Below are 23,276 nucleotides of genomic sequence, written 5' to 3' on the forward strand. Positions count from 1 at the left end.
AGTTATACATATACATATGTTCCCATATCTCTTCCCTCTTGTGTCTCCCTCCCTCCCACCCTCCCTATCCCACCATTTTAGGTGGTCACAAACCACCGAGCTGATCTCCCTGTGCTATGCGGCTGCTTCCCACTAGCTATCCACCATACGTTTGGTAGTGTATACATGTCCATGCCACTCTCTCACTTTGTCACAGCTTACCCTTGCCCCTCCCCTTGATGAATTTTATACTATGTATATACCCATGTAGCCACCACCCAAATCAATATACAGTCCATTTCCAGCACCTCAGAAGGTTCTCTTGTACTTTTCCCTGCCAGTTGATAACCCGCAAAAAGTAACCACTATTCTGACCTCTATCAATACAGTTCTTTTCTTTTGTCTGTTACTGTAAACTTTTATATAAATAAAATCATACAATATTTACATTTTTGTGTCTGGCCTTTTTCATTCAACATTATGTCACACAATGTACCTTTTAAATCATATCATCCCATGTATATTCTACAAAATCAAGTGGGGAATATACATGGGAAATCAATCAAGCCATTTTAAAGAATAATTTGGTAACGAACCAATAGAAACTTTAGTTTATGAATATGAATGTTTTATGAATAATAAAGTCAGTGTGAAACTGATATCTGTAAATTCGTTAGTAGGATCATACAGGAAAAAGTGCCACTTGGGGTGGGTTATTATTAGATTAGCACTGAAAAATTAGTTTGAAAATACTACAAAATAACTTCATTTATAAAGAAGATCAGTAAGTAAAAAGTATGGTGAAATTTTTATCATAAGAAGAGAGGATTGAGATGGCCTTTATATATGTATGAAGACTAAGAAAAGAAAATATTGGCACTGAAAATTTACACCCACATTTTCTTGTGCTTTACCGTGTATATTTTGACTCCTGTGATTATCCTGTCTAATCTCAGAGCTATCTTGCTGTCTTTGTCACTATCTCACATTCACTAAGTATGATGTTTCAGGAGCTACTCGACTGAATCTTCTGTGACATATCTGAGAAGAAAAATTGAAATCACTGCTGTGGAATTGACAGATTACTTAAATACTGAAATAAATATCCCATGAAATGTAAACTTTTGATTTTGACTTTAATAGAATGGTTAGCCTTTAAATTATTCATGTTTAATTGCTATTAAATATTTAATTATATTTATAAATATAATATATATTTATAAATATATATTTATAAATTTATAAATATATATTTATAAATTACATCTGCATAGCCAACTCCTTTTCTGACCTCCAGGCCCATTTGACCAACAGCCTAAGAGATGTGTCCACGTCATAGCATCCTCAAACACATCACCAGTTTTGCCTCTTTTATTCTGCATATGGGGGAAGGGCAATCCCAGCCAACCAATCACCCAAGCCAGACACCTGGGAGCCAACCTAAGCACCTACTTCTCCCTCTCCCTTCACTTTCAGGCACTATATCATATCAATCAATTCTATCCAAACATCCTGTCAATTTCATCTCTTGCATATTTCTTAGTCCTGCACCCTTCTCTCTCTGACTCTGTTTCTTACCTGGATAACTATTTATAATCCTCCTACAATTAGCCTTCTAATTGGCTCTGTGCCTCTAGTCTTCCTCTGCTTGAATCTAGTTGGTTGATTGTACTTGTTCAATAAACATTTGGTGAGTGCCTACTCTGTGAAGTTCTGCAGATGGCTCCAGGGACATGAAGATGACTAAGGCAGTTCCTGCCGTTGAGGACTTGTGGTCTAACAGAGGGAGACAGCGTATAAAGTGGAAAGGACTTGGATACGTCTTGGTTCAAAATGTCAGTTCTGCTACTTACTGGCTGGATGACTTTGGTTCAGTGGCTTAATCTCCCTGAGCCTTGTTTCTTCATCTATGAAATGGAGATATTAGTGCTCACTTTCCATGGCTGTTTTAAGACTCAGAAAAATATGCAAATGTCTCTGATATAATAGGTGCACAGCAGATAGTGGCTAGTTTTGTTAGTTTAGTGATACACTTTTAATAGAGTCAGTATTTTCTCAATGGAGAATTAAAATTAGTTTTTCTAATCTAATAATTTTACCTTGTAAAACTTATGGTCTACTGCAGCAGGTATAATATATGGTCACATTAACGTAAAACTCTATTTCTATAACTCAAAAAGGCAATTTTATAAAGTAGTTAAGAATATGGACTGTTAACCAAGTAGACCTAGATTTAAAATATCTTAATCACCTCTGAGCTGTGTGATTTGGCCAAGTCACTTAGTTTCCTTCAAACTTCTTAACCCTTTGACATCAGTTTCTTCACCTGTCAAAGTGGATTAACACGCAGCTGTTTCAGAGGGTTGGTAAACTGATTAGCGCAGTGTCTGGTACATAGGAGCAGCTGATAAATGTCATAAGAAGGGGATATGAGGAAGGCTGCCAAAATGTTTATCTCTAGATGCTGCGATTGCAGCAGGTATTTATTTAATTCTTTATACTCTTCTGTACTGCTTGAATTTTTTTTATCCCAAACACATGTAATTTTCATTAAAGCTATAATAAAGTTTTGTTAAAATTTACCTTCTGAATTCAAGAGTTCTGGTTTCATCTTTCCAGTACCACATCCCTAATCGTAATCCCAACTGCTGTAAAATGAAATGATTGCAGCAAAAATAATTAAAGGTTCAATTTACAATCCACATGTCACAATGAATTTTTAACGGTAATTCTCACTACTTGCTATTTAACTCTATTCAATAAAGATGTAGAGTCTTAAACTGTTGTGTTTTTTTTTTAACTTGAAGCCAGGATTTTATCTTTTTGGATTGTTTTTGGGTGCAGTTTCCACTAGAAGGGAAGGAAGGGAGGAAAGTAGGGGAGAAATGAAGGAAGGGAAAGAAGAGAGGAAGGCTAGGAGCCTGCGTCACCTCACTGTAGCAATTTACTGATTAACTGGGACTCAGACCACAATAAACTGGTGCCCAAGGCAGCCCCAATCTTTCAAAGGAGTTAGACACCGGCTCTAACCCTGACCCCACCCTTCGGAGGAAGTGAGCGAAGTACCAGGTTATCCTTTCCAAGACGTGGTAGCTACCAGCCTCCAGCCGCTCCTCTCTGGGGATCCCACCCAGAGCAGGACTGCTTCCTCCGCAGGACGGCTATTTATTTTTCAGCCAACCAATTAGAGGTGGTGCCGTGGAACTTTCCTATACCTAGATATCTGTGGGGGGAGCCGGAATTCAATTCTGACCGTTTGCCGAACGCACCTCCATCGTCTGGTTTTTGTAGACAACTAAGCCCAGGTCTCCTCGAGTGAGGTTCGCCCCGGGCTAAGGCGGCGCCCCCGCCTGGGCAGGGCGGAGAGCAGGGCCTTGGCCGAGGGAATGGAGGGCGTCGAGGCACCGCCACCGAGCCCCCGTCGGGCGCCGCGGGCGGGAGGGGGTCGGCTTTCCACCCGCCGCGGGCTGGGGGCGGCCCAGGTGCACTTACATCCGGCTAGTCGGCCTGCGAGTCCTACCGCCGCCTCCTCGAATAAAACTCGGGCACACGATACGTCGTCTCCTGCTGGCCGAATTAGACTGAGCGTCGCGGAGGAAACTGCCCGTGAGCGCCAAGAAACCCCGCAGACGCTGGGCGGGGCGGGACCCTGCTTCCTCCGCGGCGGTGGCGGGTGGGCGTCACTGCCGCCCATGCTTGACACCTTTGGCTGCTGTGGCTCCCTAGCGTCTCACAGCAAAGTTGCCCCCGGGTTCCTTCTTTAGAGGTCAGTTCTTCGTGCCTTCCCACCGAGAAGTCAACCATGTCACTGTTTTTTTGTTTTTAATTAGAATAACTTTTTTTTTTTTTTTGAGTGGACAGAGCAAGCTCCTATTCCAACTCCCTGCTCCAAAAATCCACTTAATATGTTATCCTCAGATAGAAGATGTATCAGATATTAAACTAATAAGAACAGATACTACACTTGATCTTAGCCAAAAGGTCTTCAGTTCCTTAGGGAAGCTTCCCCTTTGTTCCAAAGTTTAATAGCACTAAATGAAGTTCAAATCCAGGTTAGAAAAATAAAAACAAATAAAATAAAATATAAAACATACAGGTTGGGACTAGGTTAATTTAGGGCGGGGCGTGGTAGGAGGGGAGCAAGGGAGGAAATAAGGTTTTCAAAACTGGGTTCTGCTGCATAACTAGATGTGGAGCCCGTTTGAAGATATCCAGATGAGGGGTTTATGAGGCTCTTTAAGGAGTAATGTGTGTAAAACATCACCCTGAATAAGTACTCAAAATTAGTGTCTCTCAAAGCAGAGAAACTTGCTTTGTATCAATGGGTTTTCAACTGATATTTCTGTATTTACACTTTTCAAATCATGTGTCTTGTAATTTCTTCTTGCAACTGAGTTGATGTGCAGATTGTTTGGTATTTTTTTCCTTCCATCACTGATGTAAGCAATGCTAGATGACACTACATGACTGGGAATGCCTAATATATTCTGCTTTTGTTTTATCCCTACAGCTTAATTAGCGTTAAAGAGACGGTTAGTAAATAGTGATTGTATACTCACATAAACTTTAAAAACATAGCAATAGATATCCCACTGCTTCCCCTTCCCCCCAGCCTCACTACTTGGTAACACAATCACTGGTCACAGTGGTATAAAATTGTAATCACCTAGATTCATGTTCCGCTCACTTGAGTCCACTGCTGGTAGCTGTTCTGGTTGGCTTAGATATAAGGAAACCCACCTGTACGCTGGCAGTGCTGCTTTCAGGCTGTAGCCTTAGAGGCTGGCTTATTACAAGATGACTCACTTAAAAAGAATTTAGCAAAATATCCCAATCACCAAAAGCTTTTCTCCAAGCAGGGTATTTAACTTTGGGTGGGAAGAGGAGAAATAATGAGTTGAAGCTCCAAAAAGGACTGAGAGAGACCAAGGACTCTGGATGGTACCCATTCCCCACACTTCCAGGCAACTTCTTCAGTTATCTCAATGAGTGAAGAAATGCTAATAGAAAACCAAAGATCTTTTATACCTTACCATGTTTAACTTTAGGCTGTCTAAAATACAAAACTAAGGTAAAAATAAAAGCGTTGAGAACCCAGAACAATGACCTACAGAGAAGTTACATGACAAGTTAAATCACATGTGGTAGAGGGACATAATATTTAAAGGAAAGCCTCGATAACTCTTAAGGAACCATCTTATATTTCTGTATCACTAGGCCCTAACAAAAGAGGGAATAAACAAATTGTTTTTATGGCTCTAAATCGTTATTTATTTTAAAAGTGACCCACTCATTTCTTAGGTTAGATTTTTCACCAGTTAGGTTTTTTGTTAAATGGCATGAGAAACTCACAACCTAAAATGGAAATATAATTTTCTTTAAAAAAAAAACCAAACAATTCATGATGCTATAAAGTAGGGATAAATGTGCCATCCAAATATTTAGTAATTTCAAGTGTCCTATGAGGGAAAGTTGTGTGGTTTTTTTTGCCTAGTTAAGATAAATTTCTCAAGGTCAAAGAACTCAGAGCATATGACATAGAACTAAGTTGCTGGTCTCAAATTTTAGGCCCAAGATATTAACTGGATATAATGCATGCTTATACTATGATAAAGTCATAATGGACAGATTTTCAAAGTGTTATAATTCTACTTTTAAAACGAACATGTAAGAAAACAGCAATGCCAGTATTTGAATTAGCAACTCCATTTTTGATTGCTTATTTTCCCAATCTTCAATTCACAAACATCCCGATCTATACTTAAAGGGGTGGAGGAAAAGAGCCTATGACTTCATTTGTTCTAAGGGAAAGACATTTCAACATTAAGTATTACTCTATTAAATTTTAGAAATACATATGCCCTAAAATATTTCCATCCCAAGAGCTACATCAAGAGTAAAAACTTGGCTCTTTCTCTAAAGATCCATAATTTTTCTTCAAGGATTTAAATTCTGTATCTAATTTTAATGCTTAAGGATAGTTCTTCACAACAGTTTTCTCATACCTACTTGCACATTATACAGAAGCAATTGAATATTCCTGTTGTTCCTTAACCGAAATATATGTATTCCCTTAGCAATTGTCTTGTGACATATGAATCTGAGATTCTTTAAAATTTCAATTCCAGTGTTCAAAAGCAAGGGAAATATACCCCACAATACAACTTTTATAAACTACATTCAACTTAAAGTAGGTGAATACCTTATCATGGGCCCAGTATTTGAGCTTCATAAAAAGAAATCTTTTGATTTCATCTAGATAGACAGGTTATATTCATGTTTAAAACTGTCCATAGGATAAAGAAATTCTTAGCTCTCCTTGACATATTGAATAGGTGATACATTAAATAAATCATGCATGCTAAATTTAAAGATGTAAAGAGTACTAATATCTCCTAATACACAAGTCAAGTGCATGAATTTCCATTACACATATCAAATTAATATGATAAAAAATTTAGGGTAAGCTTGTTTTGAAATTTCATACATCTGAAATACTGTAAATAACCTGCTATGTCTTATTTTGACAGGTGTCTAGATTCATTGCCTCAAAACAGCCATTTTGTTAATCAGACATTCAGATAAGAAGAAATTAAGTCCCATTCTGATAAATGTACTTTTTCAATCCCTTAGCATTCTGTATGTATTGCATTAGCTTTAGTCATGACCACTAGTCCCTAGCATAACACTACTTTCAAGTTCACGTGATACTTATTATTCCTTAAACTGTAATTTAGCCTCATCCTAAGCTCAAGTACTTTTTCCATTATCATTTGACTACAGCTGATCTAACATCTGCTAAGGAGTTCCCAGGAGTTATCGAGTTACCAGTTTCAACTGACCCCTGGAAACACTGACCGGCTACTTCAGTGGCTTTATCTTAGCAATATTCAGATCTAGGTAAATTTGAGAAGACAGAATTAAAAACACTCAAGGCTAGGACTTTTACAAATTACTTTTCAAAATAATAGAAAATGAAGTATCTACATAGATTGATGTTAGTGTTACAGCAGGTTACCAGAGGCCAGGCCAAAGAGACTACCATTGGTCATTTTTCTGACTTTTAAAACTAATCTCTCCCAAAATGAGGTCTAAAATGAGTCATACTAATACCAAATTGCAGTTACAGAAAGACTCCATTATACTTTATATACTTTGAAGTTAGAGCAAGGGATAAACGCTTTCAATAAAGGACTAATAAAAGGTTAAGAATGAGTGTAATCTTGGTAAAAACTCATGTTAAACGTCACTCTAAGGCTACTGATCACCTGATTCTGTTAGTACCAAGGTAGTTCGTCAAATATTTATACGATGCTATCTGCAGTCAGTGAAACACCCTTAACGCCTCCTTGCTGAAAACTTTCCACCCTGGCATGAGCACTGAAAAACCCCAAGTTATGTCCAGCTTTCAGAGTGTAAAGAGCAACTACCTTTTAAAAAATGTTTATTTTGAAGCAATTTCACAACTGCCTTTTTATCTCCCCACCCCACCCAAATGAGACCGGCTAAAAAAGAAAAAAAGTATATGTAAAGAGTCAGCTCTTCTGTGAGAGGATCATTACTAAAGCTCAATATTTTTAGGCTGCTTTGTTCTCTCGTTTTTATATTATTTCAAAAATTAATCTCTGCATGATATGGAAGTGTCCACTACTAAATTTAAAATTAGCTTCTATAAGTCACTGTTATCTTATGAGCAACATGAAGCAAATCTACATCACTTGGAAGAAGATATTAAAATGTCTGTATGGTGAAAACATTAGGTTAACTGCATTTTCCAATCAGCTTTTACTGAATTTCTTCCACATTCTCCTTAAAGAGAATCAATCAGAACAAAGCAGATGTGTCATTCCACTATAAAATATGACCCCCCCAAGGATATGGATTTTAAAACTTAAGCCCAATATAGTGGGTCTCAAAGGGTTGTAATATTCCTATCTGTAACAATCTCAAATCAGAAATACTGGAAAATGGACAAGTTGTATATTGACAAAATACAGGACAATCTTGCAGTTTGTCTTTTAAAAAAGAAATATATTCTAGTGACTTAAGGCAGGTATTGAAAAGGCATTATGATTCTCAAATCAGAAGAAACAACTATATTATCTTCCTCTAACCTGTAAGTAACTTAACTGCTGAAAACATATTCTTCTTGAATTTGCCATAAGCCCAGAAGCTGAGCTGTTTTACTAGAAAATTAAAGATAACAAATTTGACTAAATTTGGAGTCAGTATTAAGTGGCTTTAACGTTTGCCTGCTGGATCTTGTTTCAGGCACCTGTATGTTGCAGAAAGCAACTTGTTTCATACTATGTTGGGCTATTATCAGAAGACAACACCTGCCCCAGCTTTTGTTTAGAGAAAGAATCTTTCTGTACTTAACCCTGGAACATACCTTGTATTCTGTTGGAATATTCAGGTGGATTTTCACTTGAATACTTAAGCCAAGCCTTAGGAGTCTGTATTAAAAGGGGGAAAAACGTTTACCCAGATCTTTTCCCCTTAAGTTGCTGGTAATTCAAAGCAGGAACCTCATCAGAAAATTAGGCAAGACTGAGTTAGATAAATTTCATCTTATACTAATATCTTAGTTAAAGACCAACATGGGTAAAACAGTAAGAAGGGAAAATTGAAAACTCCAACACAATAATTTTTAGATCAATTTCAGCTTTACTTTTAAATTTGTATTTAAGCATTTGTTTGCAAAAAGTATTCCTGTCCTTAACATTACTGCAATGTTCACTTTCCTCTTAAAGTAGTACATAAAAATAAACAATTCAAGCTTCTGTATATTTTATTGTTACCAAGCTTCCACAGAACATGTGTGCAAACTTCAGGTTTCCCATCTCAAAACTCCATGTACAAACTAAGCTAACCAAAAACGCTCAAGTCAGCAAATACGCAAAATGCATTAAAGAGAAACCTCAAATAATGTTTTGAAAAGCCAAACTTTAGAACTAACCTCTTATAATTAAACTAAGTTGTTGCACCTTTGCTTTCACATGCATACACCGGGCTAAACACTTCCAACAATAGATCTCATACTTGGCACAAGGACATTTCAAAGAAGAAACAAAAACAAAAGGAAAAAGAGATAAAAGAAAAGAGGTTTACGCTGACTCGAGTCCAAGTTTAGTCCACTTCCTCGATGGTCGGTCCCCCGGAGGCTCCTGAACCACCGCTGCCGCCGCCGCCAGGGCCGCCTTGGTAAAGTTTGCTGATGATGGGGCTGCAAACTCTTTCGAGCTCTTTCTGCTTGTGTTCATACTCATCTTTTTCCGCCATCTGGTTTCGGTCGAGCCAGTTGATCACCTCCTGACACTTGTCGAGGATCTTGCTTCTGTCCTGTTCGCTAATCTTGCTCCTCAGTTTCTCGTCTTCCACCGTCTGCTTGATGTTGTAGGTATAGGACTCCACGGCGTTTTTGGCGGCCACTCGGTCACGATTGGCCTCATCTTCCGACTTGTACTTTTCCGCCTCCTGCACCATCCGGTCAATGTCGTCCTTGCTCAGACGACCCTTGTCGTTGGTAATGGTGATTTTGTTTTCTTTACCGGTGCTCTTGTCGGCGGCGGTGACGTTGAGGATGCCATTGGCGTCGATGTCGAAGGTGACCTCGATCTGGGGGACCCCGCGGGGCGCCGGGGGAATCCCGGTCAGGTCGAACTTGCCCAGCAGGTTATTGTCCTTCGTCATGGCCCGTTCGCCCTCGTACACCTGCACCAGCACGCTGCTCTGGTTGTCTGAGTAGGTGGTGAAGGTCTGCGTCTGCTTGGTGGGGATCGTGGTGTTCCTTTTGATGAGTGGAGTCATGACGCCGCCAGCCGTCTCAATGCCCAGCGACAACGGGGTCACGTCGAGTAGCAGCAGGTCCTGCACGTTCTCTGACTTGTCCCCGATGAGAATGGCCGCCTGCACAGCGGCTCCGTAGGCCACCGCCTCGTCAGGGTTGATGCTCTTGTTCAGCTCCTTGCCATTGAAGAAATCCTGCAGCAGCTTCTGGATCTTGGGGATGCGAGTGGAGCCGCCCACCAGCACGATCTCCTGGATCTGGCCCTTGTCCAGCTTGGCGTCGCGCAGCGCCTTCTCCACCGGCTCGAGGGTCCCGCGGAACAGGTCGGCGTTGAGCTCCTCGAAGCGGGCGCGGGTGATGGACGTGTAGAAATCCACGCCCTCGTAGAGCGAGTCGATCTCGACGCTCGCCTGAGTGGACGAGCTCAGGGTGCGCTTGGCTCGTTCGCAGGCGGTGCGGAGCCGCCGCACGGCGCGCTTGTTGGGTGCAATGTCCTTCTTGTGCTTGCGCTTGAACTCCTCCGCCAGGTGGCTCACCATGCGGTTATCGAAGTCCTCACCGCCCAGGTGGGTGTCGCCAGCCGTGGACTTCACCTCGAAGATGCCGTCCTCGATGGTCAGGATGGACACGTCGAAGGTGCCGCCGCCCAGGTCGAAGATGAGCACGTTCTTCTCGCCGCCCGCGGAGCCCTTCTTGTCCAGGCCGTAGGCGATGGCCGCCGCCGTGGGCTCGTTGATGATGCGCAGCACGTTGAGGCCCGTAATGGTGCCCGCGTCCTTGGTGGCCTGGCGCTGCGAGTCATTGAAATAGGCCGGGACGGTGATGACCGCGCTCTGCACCTTGCCCCCCAGGTAGGCTTCGGCGATCTCCTTCATCTTAGTGAGGACCATGGAGGAGATCTCCTCCGGGAAGAAGGTCTTGATCTCTCCTTTGTACTCCACCTGCACTTTGGGCTTCCCTCCCTCGTTCACCACCCGGAATGGCCAGTGCTTCATGTCCGACTGCACTGTGGCGTCCTCGAACTTCCGACCGATCAGCCTCTTGGCATCGAAGATGGTGTTGGTGGGGTTCATGGCCACCTGGTTCTTGGCGGCGTCCCCGATAAGGCGCTCGCTGTCGGTGAAGGCCACGTAGCTAGGGGTGGTGCGGTTGCCCTGGTCGTTGGCAATGATCTCCACCTTGCCATGTTGGAAGACCCCCACACACGAGTAGGTGGTGCCCAGGTCGATGCCGATAGCCGGGCGGCGGGCAGACATCCTGACTTGAGACAGGCAAGCGACGTTAGACGACAACACCTAGGGCAGAAAATCCGCGGCCTCAACTAACAGTCACCCCTCAACAGGCACCGCGAACGCAACAACCGTCTCCCTCTCCCTTCGCTCGGCTCCCCACTCTTATACTCGCCTCCCTGCCGCCTTCAGAGCCAATCCGCTATCGGGACCGCCCACCACAGGCTTGCCTGGGCCGGAGTGACCCGCCTGCGGCCCAACAGACTTCTAGTTGGGTGAGGGGCGGGACTACGGCCCGCGCGAGGACGCGAAGGGAGGACGTTATGCAAGTGAGGCCCCGCCCACACGCCCCAGGCGGCCAGTTGCCTTCGAGGCTCACTAGCAACCTTCGGCTTGCGGGCTTTAGGCCCGCGCCCCACGCCTTTTCGCGATCTTCGCCTTTCCTAAGGCGGGATTCGTCGGCGTCCGTTGGATTGGCAGGACACGCGGCCAATAAGCAGCGCGGACTCCCAAGTAGGGTGGGGAAGGAAGTGCTGGGGCGTGGCGCCGCGGGGAGGCGCGGAAGGGGACCGCCTAGAGGGGAGCTGCTCTGGTCCCTCGCTCAGTTCTAAAGGCCTGAAGTGCTGTCCAGTTCATAGTGTGTCCACCAACCTAGCTCGTATGGGCGGGGCAATTCATTTTGAGTTGGTGGCCAGGAGGAACTAGGGCCAGAGCAGGCATTTTTCTTCCGCTAGCGCGTGGGCGTTGGCTTGGCTTGGCCTGGGCGAGAGGGCGGCTCCTGCCCACGGGGAGGAGCGGGGGTAAGGGGGGAGATAAAGAGAAATGACGCGGGAGTTCCTAGGATGGGCCGTTGGCCTCCTGGAATTTAATTTTGCGTGCTTCGCGGCGTCTCAGTGGATGTGAGCGCTGAATTAAAAACTGCCTGGCGGGCGGAGGGAGACAGCAGGAGCCCGGGAGAGCGCCCGGAGAGGCCGACCGTTTTTACGCGCCGCGCGCGAGGCGGCCTGCAGAGTGGAAGACGGGAGTGGTTGCAACTCGTCTTCCCAAAAGTGTTTGTAAACTTTCTCGACCTCGCTTTCCGTTTTCCCAGCTTGTCCTGCCACTTTAAGGTTCCTAGTTTCACCTCCCTGTTCTCTCCACTGCTTTCCTTATTTTCAGTTTCAAGTGCTTTATCCGCCGCTTTGAGTTCTTTACGAGGAAGTCTATAGTCAAAACCCACACTTTGAAGTACGATAAAATAACCCAGTCCCAACGTCTCTCACGATTCTCTCAACCCCAGGGTAAGCACGCGCGATCATGTTTATGACTGAGTTCGCAACTTATTCTATAACGTTTAAGAGGAGTATATGGGAGTAGGTCTGGAGGTATTGTCTGGCACCAAGTGATAGGTGGTAGAAGCAGGCTCCTATAAATGGGCTCCGGAAGGAGGACAGTAACAAAACAACGATAACCCTTCACATTATGTGGGGAAGCTGGAGACAGTTATTCAATTAGCTTTAAGAAGTCCCAGGATGTGAGGTAAAAAGACAAATGCAAAAATAATCTGTCTTTATGAGATTGAGAGCCCAATAAGGAGATAAATATAATTCGAGAGAAGTGCTATAGGGAACACAGAGGCGGGGGCACATACAGACAGGGTAAAGTATGGTCCTGAGGGCTTCCTGGAAGAGGTGACATGCTTGAGCCAGGTGCTGACCTTTGCCATTCTTTGCATGGGTTGTAGCATGGGCAAAGATGAGAGCGGCGTGTGCTGGCGGCAACTACAAGTTCAGTGCGGAAGATTAGTGTCACTACATGGGGAGGGATACGAACCAGAACCAGTCTTTTCAGGAGGACAAGATACATTTAAGAACTTTACGTGCTGTGATCTTTTTCCTCAGGCTGTGGGAAGGGGAAACTCCTTTGAAGGAGGCTAATGTATAGTTAATATCAAAGTTTTTTGGGACAGTGCTGGAGAAAAGTTTTTGCCTGAGAGACACAAAAGTTATCTGTGACCAAAGAGTAATGTTGACAGAATCCAATTAATTCAATCAATGGACATTTAAGTTTCTTTTATCTAGTTGTGTATGTAATTTCCAATTTTTAAAAACACATGTAGTGCTTCCCTGGTGGCGCAGTGGTTGAGAGTCCACCTGCCGATGCAGGGGACACGGGTTCGTGCCCTAGTCCGGGAAGATCCCACATGCCGCGGAGCGGCTGGGCCCGTGGGCCATGGCTGCTGAGCCTGCATGTCCGGAGCCTGTGCTTCGCAACGGGAGAGGTCACAGCTGTGAGAGGCCCGCGTACCGCAAAACAAAAACAAAAACAAAACAAAAAAACCCCCCCAAACAAATCTATTAATTTGTTAATCTGATTTCACAATTCACATCTCTTTTTCCATGAAAGAAGTTAAGGAAAAATTTGAACCAGGAAAACTTTTTTTTTTTAATTAGGAAAACAAAGATCAAACCAAAAAGTTTCTATTGAAGTTGCCTTAAATTGTGAGTACAGATTTCTTGATTTTATTCTTAGAAATGCTTGTCTTTTGTGTAGTTAAAAAAGGGAGTGGAGGGAATTAGTGGGCTGGAGAGCAATACAAATTCTTTGTAGAACTAATGATATGATGTGATTTAGGGACAGGGTCCCAACTACAACTGAAAGCAGAAGAGAATTGTGAGAAACACAGTCTCTTCAGATATCTTGTGTTCAGACAGTCCTCACACACTTACCTCAAGCAGAGCAAGATTGCAAAAAAGCAGACATGACAGTTCTTACACGCAAACACAAAAATTACAGCTTCAGAAGGGAGAGGTTCTTTTGTATAGTAACTATGTCCTATATGCACAGTTATTGCAAACAAATCTTGCAATCTAACTACCACATTCATCTTTTTAAAAAAATTTTATTTTATTTATTTTTGGCTGCATCGGGTCTTTGTTGCGGTGCATGGGCTTCTCATTACAGTAGCTTGTCTTGTTGCGGAGCATGGGCTCTAGGCGCACGGGCTTCAGTAGTTGTGGCTCACAGGCTCCGTGTCCAGTAGTTGTGACATACGGGCTTAGTTGCTCCGTGGCATGTGGGATCTTCCCGGACCAGGGCTTGAACCCATGTCTCCTGTATTGGCAGGCGGGTTCTTAACCACTGCGCCACCAGGGAAGTCCCACATTCATCTTTAACACAGCTTTCTGAAACCAGAGTAGCAATTTTATCTGTATTTTCATTAGGTATATGTATTTTTTCTGCTCTAACTTTTCACCTAGTAAATTGATATTTCATAAGTTTCATACTTTAAATAGCATATGGAGCTTTTCCCAAAAACCCAGTATTTGCATTTTTATTTTCTATGAAATAAACTTTTACAATCCTAGAACATTATCATATACTGACAATTTTGGGAGTTTTTATATTTTTCCTTATTTGTATTGATTTTTTTAAATGTTCTTTTCTATTTGATGATTGTGGCTCATAATTCATTAAACATGTAGCCCATTTAAAATGGTCAAATTAGCAAATTTATGATCCAGTGAAATTCATCAATGCCAGTAATGGTGCGGCAAAACAGGTAAACCCTACTGGTGGGAATGTAAATTAGTACAATCTTTCTGGAGGGCAATGTGACAGTATTTTTTCTTTACCTTAAGTATGATCATACCCTTCATTTAGCATTACTCTGTGGGATTTATCCTAAGGAAATAACAGAACATGCAGGTATATTATTTATGATAACAGTGATAAAAGAAATGGCTTAAATATCTCACAGTAAGAAAATGAGTTTTTGAATTATAGTCATGGATTATTATGTAGCCCTAAAAATTGTTTACAAGATTTTTAATGACATGGGAAAATGTTCTTGGTATAATTAAGGGGAAAAATAAGATACAAGGCTTTTGTAGATTCTTATCCTATATGTAGGATAATCATATATATGAAAATTGCATAAAAATGATTATCTTTAGAGGATAGGATTATCAGTAATTTTTCTAAATTTTCTTGTACTTTTACAATGATTTTTTTTTTCCTGAGGTACGCGGGCCTCTCACTGTTATGGCCTCTCCCATTGCAGAGCACAGGCTCTGGACGCGCAGGCTCAGCAGCCATGGCTCACGGGCCCAGCCACTCCACGGCATGTGGGATCTTCCCAGCCCGGGGCATGAACCTGTGTCCCCTGCATCGGCAGGCGGACTCTCAACCACTGCACCACCAGGGAAGTCCTACAATTGATTTTTAAAGCTTGACTATTAACATTCAACTGAAAGTTTGCTAATCCTACTATTTACATAGAAATTACTACCGATTTTCAACAGGTGTAATCTGACAGATTAGAAATACTAGGGTGTTTCAAAATATTTTTAAAATCCAAGGACTGAGATTTTATACAGTCTAGAAAAAACAAGAGCTTTAATATGTATCAAATTTTCTTTGATTAATTCCCCAAACCCAGAAGAGTACCTGGAAAACAGTAGTAATTTACCAACTCAATGTTTATTAAAAGTGACCTGAGGCATATTATTTAACAACAGCAAAAAAAAACTGGAAATAACTTTTTTTTCCTGTATAAGAGGAAGGTTCTCTGCCTACCTCTTACATTTCTGAACTCAATAATACTGCAGAGACCAAAAGTTGAAACAAATTCACATCTGAAAATATTTGTACCTAGAGATACAAAGATGAATAAGATGAGGTGTAAAACTGTGTGCTTGGGTAGTCAGGCCTGCCCTAAGGAGACTAAGTGAGCAAGAATACATTTTTTCCAGAATTACTAGGAAAAAAATTTACAGATTTTCTGGAACACTCTGAATCCCTACCCAGGCACAACCTTCATAAAGGTTGTGGATTGTTTTGAAGAGGTAATGTTGGCTTGAAGAGAAGGTGGAGTCAGTAGCAGCCTATAATTTGAGGACCTGTCAGGCAAACTGGAGTTCAACTATTATATTTAAGATCTCTATAAATACTACAATTTTATAATTCTTTGGATGTACCTTGTCCCAAAACATTTCTCCAGATACCTGTAACTCCAGGAAAAATTTCACCATCTGTTTCTTTGAGTCTTAAAAAACTCGGTCTTTAAAAGTTCTAACTGAACTGTAGATACACAGTAGCCTGGGGTAGGACACTACCATGCCTTGTATGGAAGGCTAAGCGTCCCAAACCTGGAAGAGAGGCTTTTCCAGAAAAGAAGTGAATCTGTGCAATAGCAGACAAACTGTACCTTCTTCAGTTTTGTACAGTGCTAATCTCGAGGACAGACTCTTGTGGAATAGTCTGAAATAGTCTGAAAGAAGTGAAGCTGTTGTCTTACAAGTGGAGACTAAGATTCAACATGCCATTATTGCTAATGCTTATTAACTTCTGTGAAATTATGGCAATTATCTTTCAGGACTTACCTGAAATGAAGAGAAAACTCATTGCTGATCACTTGAAAAAAGGAAAACAACTTCTTAAACTGAAAATGAACAAAATGAATTATATTGGTAAGGAAGTTATTTCTCTGAGTAAATTATTTTGAGAAATGGATTGACCCTCTAAAAGAACTAAATACTATGTCAGTGGATTTTTATAAATAATTATCTATTTTTATATTATGAGGAAACCTAATTTGTTGCCGTTTGTGTTTGCTCTGAGATAGTACTTTTCTAGTCATTCTATATTGAAAGAAACCAGGATTTGGAAATAAGAATTTTAGTTAATCTTTGTGCACTTCATAAGCTGCTCAGAAATACCATAATTAGCTATATCAAATACTTTATTATTTTGGTATTATAGAATGAAAAGGATTGATAACTTTTCAGTCAAATAATTTTTTTAAAAGAGCAAGGTTGGAAAAGTACAGTATAAATAAAAGTAATGTACAGACATTTTAACTTCTGGACATAGAGGAGGAAATTTTATTAGGTAAAGCAATGGATTAAAAAATGTAACAAAAATTCTCTATGTAACCCAGTAACTCCATTTTATACTAATATACAGAAAATCACATTATGGAATGCATTTATATCACTTATAATTACTGAATTCATTACATTTGTAGTTTAGTACAGTCAGAATTTAAGCCATATTTCTTTTGTAAATCTAATTCCACCAGTAAATCAAAAATTATCTGTTGAGTTTCTACTATATTGATCTGATACCTTTAATTATTGATAGTATTCATCTTTACTGTTTTCTATTTATTTGTTAGAAGTCTGCAGTTCTATATGCTTCTTCATGTTTCTAGAAGACTAGCTATAGTTTTTGTTTTTGTTTTAGACTCTAACACTTCTTTAAGCTTATTTGTTATATTTCTCTTAAACCAGGTGAATTCATATGAATTTGAAGTCTTTAGTGGATTTCTCATCTCTCTTTTCACCCCTGTACCCATTATCACATTCTAATTAACTCTTTCTGATTTTTTGTTAGTCTAATTATTAGAATGAATAGTCATGTTATCCTACTTTATAGCTAGAGTGTTAATTGACTTAAATTCTTCATCTGCTATTATATATACTCTAAGTTAGATCTCTTTGTGCAACTCCTTATTAAAATATTTGAAAACATAGGCATAAAAACAAAATAAACATTTCTGAAAATATGTAACATCCTGATATTGCAGAAGAAACAATAATAATAATAATGATGATGATATTGAGTTGGGTATGCAGTTAACCAAAACTACAAATATACTCACAATATGGAAATAATGTGGCTATAAGATTCATATGGTTGAGAAATGTGTATCTATCTATCTATCTGTCTATCTTCAGGTTAAAATATCATCAAACATTTCATTTTCCCATGAAAGGTTTTTTTTAACATGTTAACCATTGTTTCATTCAATACTTAGTTGAATTTTATCTTGAAATTTTTAAGCTGAGAAGCATGGTATTTTATATTAATACCAAGAATAAATGTTTAACAGAAGCCTATTCTGCCTTTTTAGGTTACATTGCTAAGTTGAGAAGAAAATGTGTCTTAAGATACATTCTTCTTGGTTGTCTGTGATTTGTGAAAATATACCACTGTTGAAATAATACCACTTCTGTTTTTCCTTCAAGTAACAGACTTAAAAGGGAGCCTCATTAATATTAATAATCAAGTTTGTGACTGGTATATACAGTGAAAAAAGAAGAAAGGCAAATGTTATATTACAGTAAGCAATAACTAGATTATCTTTTCTTGGTAAAATATCGGTCTTACATGTTTTTTTCTCTGTACCCACATCTTTTTTTTTAAGATTATTTTTGATGTGGACCATTTTTTTTTGAAGTCTTTATTGAATTTGGTTAAAATATTGCTTCCGTTTTTATGTCTTGGGTTTTTGGCTGCGAGGCATGTGGGATACTAGCTCCCCAACCAGGGATCGAACCTGCACCCCCCTGCATTGGAGAGTGACGTCCCAACCACTGGACCACCAGGGAAGTCCCCACATCTTTTTATTTATATGCTAAGCTACAGATTTTGGGGTGAAATTTTTGAAACTACATTTCATGATATGTAAACTGTAATTCCATTTAAGTTTAGAATTATATGCATTTACACAGATATGTGATTACCTCACTTTATAATGTATTTATAGTAGCCTAGCAAGCCCTTTTCTTTTAGGAGGGATTCTTGAAGATAATCAGTATGTAGAGTTTCATTTTAGTGTAGCTTTAACCACTGATGTTGTATGAATATTCTAGTTACTTTTCTTTAGCTGATTTTTCACAAATAACAGGAGAGTCACCATGAATCGATTTTGTCACAAAAAGTGATTCCAAAGTAATCTTTACTGAGTTTTCTTGGATCCTTGCAACTGGAACTTTTGGGGTTGATGAGGTTTGTCAGAAGACAGAAAAGATGCTGTCACTTCAGATCTGATATTCCTGGGTCTGGACTTAAAGATTATCTGTTGAAGATTGATTCTTCCCCATGTCCTCTCCAAATTCAGATCTCACTTCTCCAGAGGTTTAGAAGGCCCTATTTGACCACTGCCACACAGAAAAAGACAAAACTCAAGAAAAATAATATTATAAGTTGACTGCTGTACAAGATACAACATAATTCTTAGGTCAGAATTTCATGACTTTTGGCACCAGGCCAGCACACTGTTAATAAAGAATGGGAACAAAAGCACAGATCCTAGAACTTAGACTTATTTAATTTATTCCCTAATGTAACTCATGTACCCTTTAAATATAAGGTGTTCTTTTTACCAATATATTTTTTCAGCTATTGGGGCACCTTTTTTTTTTTCTTACGTGAGCTAACCTAGAATGGGTAGGGCTCATAAATATGTAACAGAAAGATAGGAGGGCAGCCAGGTAGAGGAAAGTAGGGAGGAAGGAAGCAGTTAAAAAGTGTTTTCTTTCAACTAAAATAATTTTACAGTGAACTTGTTAATAGCAAATCTCTGAATGAAACATAGATCTAACAAGTTCATGTTCTTTTTACTGAGTGCCTTCAGCCATAAAGCTAACATTGTTCTCTTCAATGTTAAGTGTTTTACACTCTGCCAATGAAAATAAAGTACACACACACACACACACACACACGAGGAAGAACTTTCCTTCAAATTCTTAAGCTGCCCCAGTGATTCTAGGTAGAATTATATTTTTCACAGAAATGATTTGCCCTAATTTTGTAAAAAAGTAATTGTCTCTTAAAAATTCTTTTCCACATCAAGGAACACATAAGCATTTGAAAGAAATGATGACTTTCATAATCTGGATGTTTATATTTCTGTCATCTAAAAATGAGCTCTGCTGATTCTGATTGGTATAAGCAACTGGTTGAAGTAGAATAAAAACAACATAGTAACTTTTAAAATAAAGCTTAACTGGGATTTCATAAGCTGTCTACCTAACTATTCCTTTCTCAAATAGGTAAGTACAGAGTTATGCAAATTTTCTCATAAAATTATTAATATTCCTGACTCATGAAATCATGTCTTTTACATTTGTGTCATCCTTTGGCCCTAGAGTTTCCTGTGATCTTTACTTATTACAGTGGTGATTAGTACATTGATACATTTAATTCAGAGCCAAGTACTGAACTGTAATCTTCACACCATCTTTTTTATCAGCAAATGAGTAAGATGAGTAAAATTATAAATGGCTTCCTGCCCACTAGTGATCTGTGGTGGATTCTGATAGAAAGGATGAACAATTCTGCCACTAATAATGGACCTCAATGATTTGGTTCTCCTAAAAATAGTAAGGGAGCAACTTATATGGATTTAACTTTTTTTTTTTTTTTTTTTTGCGGTACGCGGGCCTCTCACTGTTGTGGCCTCTCCCGTTGCAGAGCACAGGCTCTGGACGTGCAGGCTCAGCGGCCATGGCTCACGGGCCCAGCCGCTCCGTGGCATGTAGGATCTTCGGGGACCGGGGCAGGAACCCGCGTCCCCTGCATCGGCAGGCGTACTCTCAAGCACTGCGCCACCAGGGAAGCCCGGATTTAACTTCTTAATGCTAAAGTCAACTAAGCACGTGCATGTAAGTATGTAAGTGGTATTAAATTGGTTCAAAATTAGCATGAATTTATAAGCCGCTATTGTCATTTAGTCAATATTTATATTTACCAATATTTAGAGACAAACATTCTAAGCCCTTGCACTTTTGCCTCTTACCAGCATATAAATTTATAGGTAGCTAAATTTCACCTGGTCTTATGAGACTCTACCCATATGTTACCAAGGAATAGGTCCTTGAGTTTGATAGAAGGCAATGAAAGTGGGCCACCTAAGTGATTATATAAATATTATCTATGGAATCTTCACCATTTATTCTTCTATTCTCACTTCAAAAGAAATAACATTTGGCAGTTGGTAGAGAGATCATTAAAGTAGTAGACTTAACATAGTAAAACCTATTGTATAGGTTTTAGAAATCAGGCAATAGATGCATGAAATTAAAATCAGATTAGATTGGGAGGGGCGTTGTTTCACTTAAACCATTAGGCTATTCATTTCTTAAAGGTTTGCTGCTAGGTTAGGGTGGATATACAACTGTTGCTTCCTGAACTTATCTTTCATTTCTTTTACAAGTAACATTGTTAAGTTTACACTAGAAATACATAGGTATTTTTGGTAAATTGAATTATAAATGGCTAGAATAACCAACTTTTATATTTAGACAAACTTAGATTGCTCTATAAACTTTAATCAATTATAATATGGTAATTAAGTATTTTGTTTTGTTTTTTAGCCAAACAAATGAAAAATTTCTTATCCACATCATCTGTTAAGGCAAAAAGAGGAAAACTGATTACTCTGGGGTCTTGATTTTTTGCGGGAAGATTTTCAAATGATTTGAGTTAGTCTACTTATCAGTCTCATAACCGATAAAAGGAAATGGTGGGGCTTCCCTGGTGGCGCAGTGGTTGAGAGTACGCCTGCCGATGCGGGGTACATGGGTTCGTGCCCCGGTCTGGGAAGATCCCACATGCCATGGAGCAGCTGGGCCCATAAGCCATGGCCGCTGAGCCTGCGCGTCCAGAGCCTGTGCTCTGCAACGGGAGAGGCCACAACAGTGAGAGGCCCGCGTACCACAAAAAAAAAAAAAAAAAAAAAAAAAAAAGGAAATGGTGACTGGTGGGAGAGATTAAAACATAAAGATCGGGAATAGGGAAAACAGAGGGGCAAAAAGTCACAGAGGTAGAAATATAGAAGTTGAACTCAAATTAGTTTTTAGTTGAGCACCTATCATGGGCCTGGAAAAATGGCTGATATACCACTTAATGTTTTAAGTTTAAATAAAGGAAAATTAAAACATAAGAGTATTTAATAATTATTTCTAAAACATCATTCTGAATGATCCACTGAAATACAAATGTTTTGTTTCTGACTGATGTATTTTCACATTATTCAACATGTTCATTAGGTACCCACTATTACCAGCTACCCTACTAAGCACAGTAGATGACAGATGATGAACAATGAGCACAGTCTCATAGGAGCTTTGTCACATGTGTTACTGAGCTGAAAAGGCCTTTCTTTGTACTTTTTGTTAGGTGGAATATGTAGCTTAGTGGTTAAGTAGGAATGTAGAAGTCAAATAGGCCTAGTTTCAAATTCCAGCTCTAGTATTTAGTTTCTGTGTGATCTTAGGAAAAATACTCAGTGTCTCTGAACCTCAGTCCCCCATCTAGAAAATTAGAATACTTACCTCATAAGGCTGTGAGGATTAATTAATCTGTAAAGTGTTTAGCAGAGTACAAAGAGTGCTAATGAAATGGATGATGGGATTACTGAGATCCCTGGGATGGGTGGTTCATAGGTTTCCAAATCTGGGCCACAGCTTCAAGTTCTTAACACCAAATCTAACTCTACTTGCTTCAGTTCCCTGGCATTCATCCTGTCTCCCCATTTACTGCACCTCAGGTATCCGGAGATGGGAGACATTCCACAAGGATATGTTCCCACAGTGCCTTTTGGTACCCTGGGATCTTAGGCATTATCAATGCTAGGGTGCCTTCAGAGCACAGGCTTGTATCACTGAGAAGCGTATGTTACAAAGGAGGTGGAGGTGGTGAGGAAAGATGAGGAACTGATCAAAGTAGAGTAATGGCACAAACAAGAAATGTGTAACTCATAAAACCCATTTAGAATTAATATACCAAATTGCTTTATTCTCAACTATGCATGCACATGCACACTCAGGTTTTCGCTTCTGGTCGGTACTAATTTAGTGTTTTGTTAACAACAATGACAAGTTTTATGTTTAACTTAACCGTTAGACTGGTTCTTTGGGGAATTTTCCAGAGATCTATTAAATACAGAAGTTCCTTAACTAGTGATATAGAGGAACAGGTATTGTTTAATCAATGAGAAAGTTGCCAACCACCACCAGCCTATCTTCCCACTTTTTTTAGAATATAAACTTTGGTATATTATCTCACGTATTTATGCATATCCTTGGCATGTTCATAAAGTTTGTTTCATTAGGCATTCTGTAGCTCTAATTGAATTAGTTTAGTCAAATTGTTTGAACCTATCAAATTACTTCCATTCTACTCACCTCACCTAGAAAACTTCAAATGTTTATTTTATTCAATTTTTATATCTTGTTCATATTTTTGTTCTCAACTACAGTACTTAAGCACGATTTTTACTTAGTCTATTATTTTTCCTTTTAATTGGTGCTGACGACTATAGAAAGCTCTGTCCTTATTTTAATTCTTTAATTTTTATATCTAGCCCCTGGAATCCTTATGTTCTTTTTTCTAATTTTTGTTCATACTTAAACTTCATACATTAAAAATTAGCCATGTACCATTTTACTCATGTGAGTCATTTCTCCAAATATTTTTACTTTAAAAATATGGGAGAGATTAAGACAAAT

The 23,276-nt window shown here is 39.8% G+C and overlaps 3 protein-coding genes, 1 non-coding gene and 1 pseudogene across 9 annotated transcripts in view; 1 reads left to right on the forward strand and 4 right to left on the reverse strand.

Annotated features, from left to right (window-relative positions):
* PPP1R36 (protein phosphatase 1 regulatory subunit 36) overlaps positions 1-3,712 on the reverse strand; it is a 31,324-nt gene extending 27,612 nt beyond the window's left edge. For 3 of the 5 annotated variants that reach the window (XM_067030663.1, XM_067030664.1, XM_067030660.1), the window contains exons 1-2: positions 3,249-3,465; positions 2,563-2,627 (exon numbers count right to left, since the gene is read on the reverse strand). In XM_067030663.1, coding sequence (XP_066886764.1) covers positions 2,563-2,627; positions 3,249-3,254 — 71 coding nt within the window. In that variant the 5' untranslated portion in view covers positions 3,255-3,465. The other 2 variants (XM_067030661.1, XM_067030665.1) reach the window with 2 other exon arrangements.
* Positions 3,713-3,805: 93 nt separating this feature from the next.
* Positions 3,806-3,970, reverse strand: LOC131753919 (U2 spliceosomal RNA; annotated as a pseudogene).
* A 4,656-nt stretch (positions 3,971-8,626) lies between these two features.
* On the reverse strand, positions 8,627-11,459 carry HSPA2 (heat shock protein family A (Hsp70) member 2). The gene has a single exon (XM_059059066.2). The coding sequence runs from the start codon at positions 11,023-11,025 to the stop codon at positions 9,109-9,111; it is 1,917 nt and encodes a 638-aa protein (XP_058915049.1). The 5' UTR covers positions 11,026-11,459; the 3' UTR covers positions 8,627-9,108.
* Positions 11,460-13,401: 1,942 nt separating this feature from the next.
* Positions 13,402-23,276, reverse strand: part of ZBTB1 (zinc finger and BTB domain containing 1) — a 29,263-nt gene continuing 19,388 nt past the window's right edge. Inside the window, exons 3-4 of one of the 2 annotated variants that reach the window (XM_067028339.1) lie at positions 16,362-16,420; positions 13,402-14,162 (exon numbers count right to left, since the gene is read on the reverse strand). In XM_067028339.1, coding sequence (XP_066884440.1) covers positions 16,390-16,420 — 31 coding nt within the window. In that variant the 3' untranslated portion in view covers positions 13,402-14,162; positions 16,362-16,389. Of the gene's footprint in view, positions 14,163-16,361; positions 16,421-16,842; positions 18,924-23,276 lie in introns of those variants that run through there. The other variant, XM_067028338.1, reaches the window with a different exon arrangement.
* On the forward strand, positions 16,327-16,395 carry LOC131754208 (small nucleolar RNA SNORD2). The gene has a single exon (XR_009335238.1). It is a non-coding gene; the product is annotated as a small nucleolar RNA SNORD2 (small nucleolar RNA).

Source organism: Kogia breviceps, chromosome 3 (assembly GCF_026419965.1).
Source record: "Kogia breviceps isolate mKogBre1 chromosome 3, mKogBre1 haplotype 1, whole genome shotgun sequence".
NCBI classification, from domain to species: Eukaryota; Metazoa; Chordata; class Mammalia; order Artiodactyla; family Physeteridae; genus Kogia; species Kogia breviceps.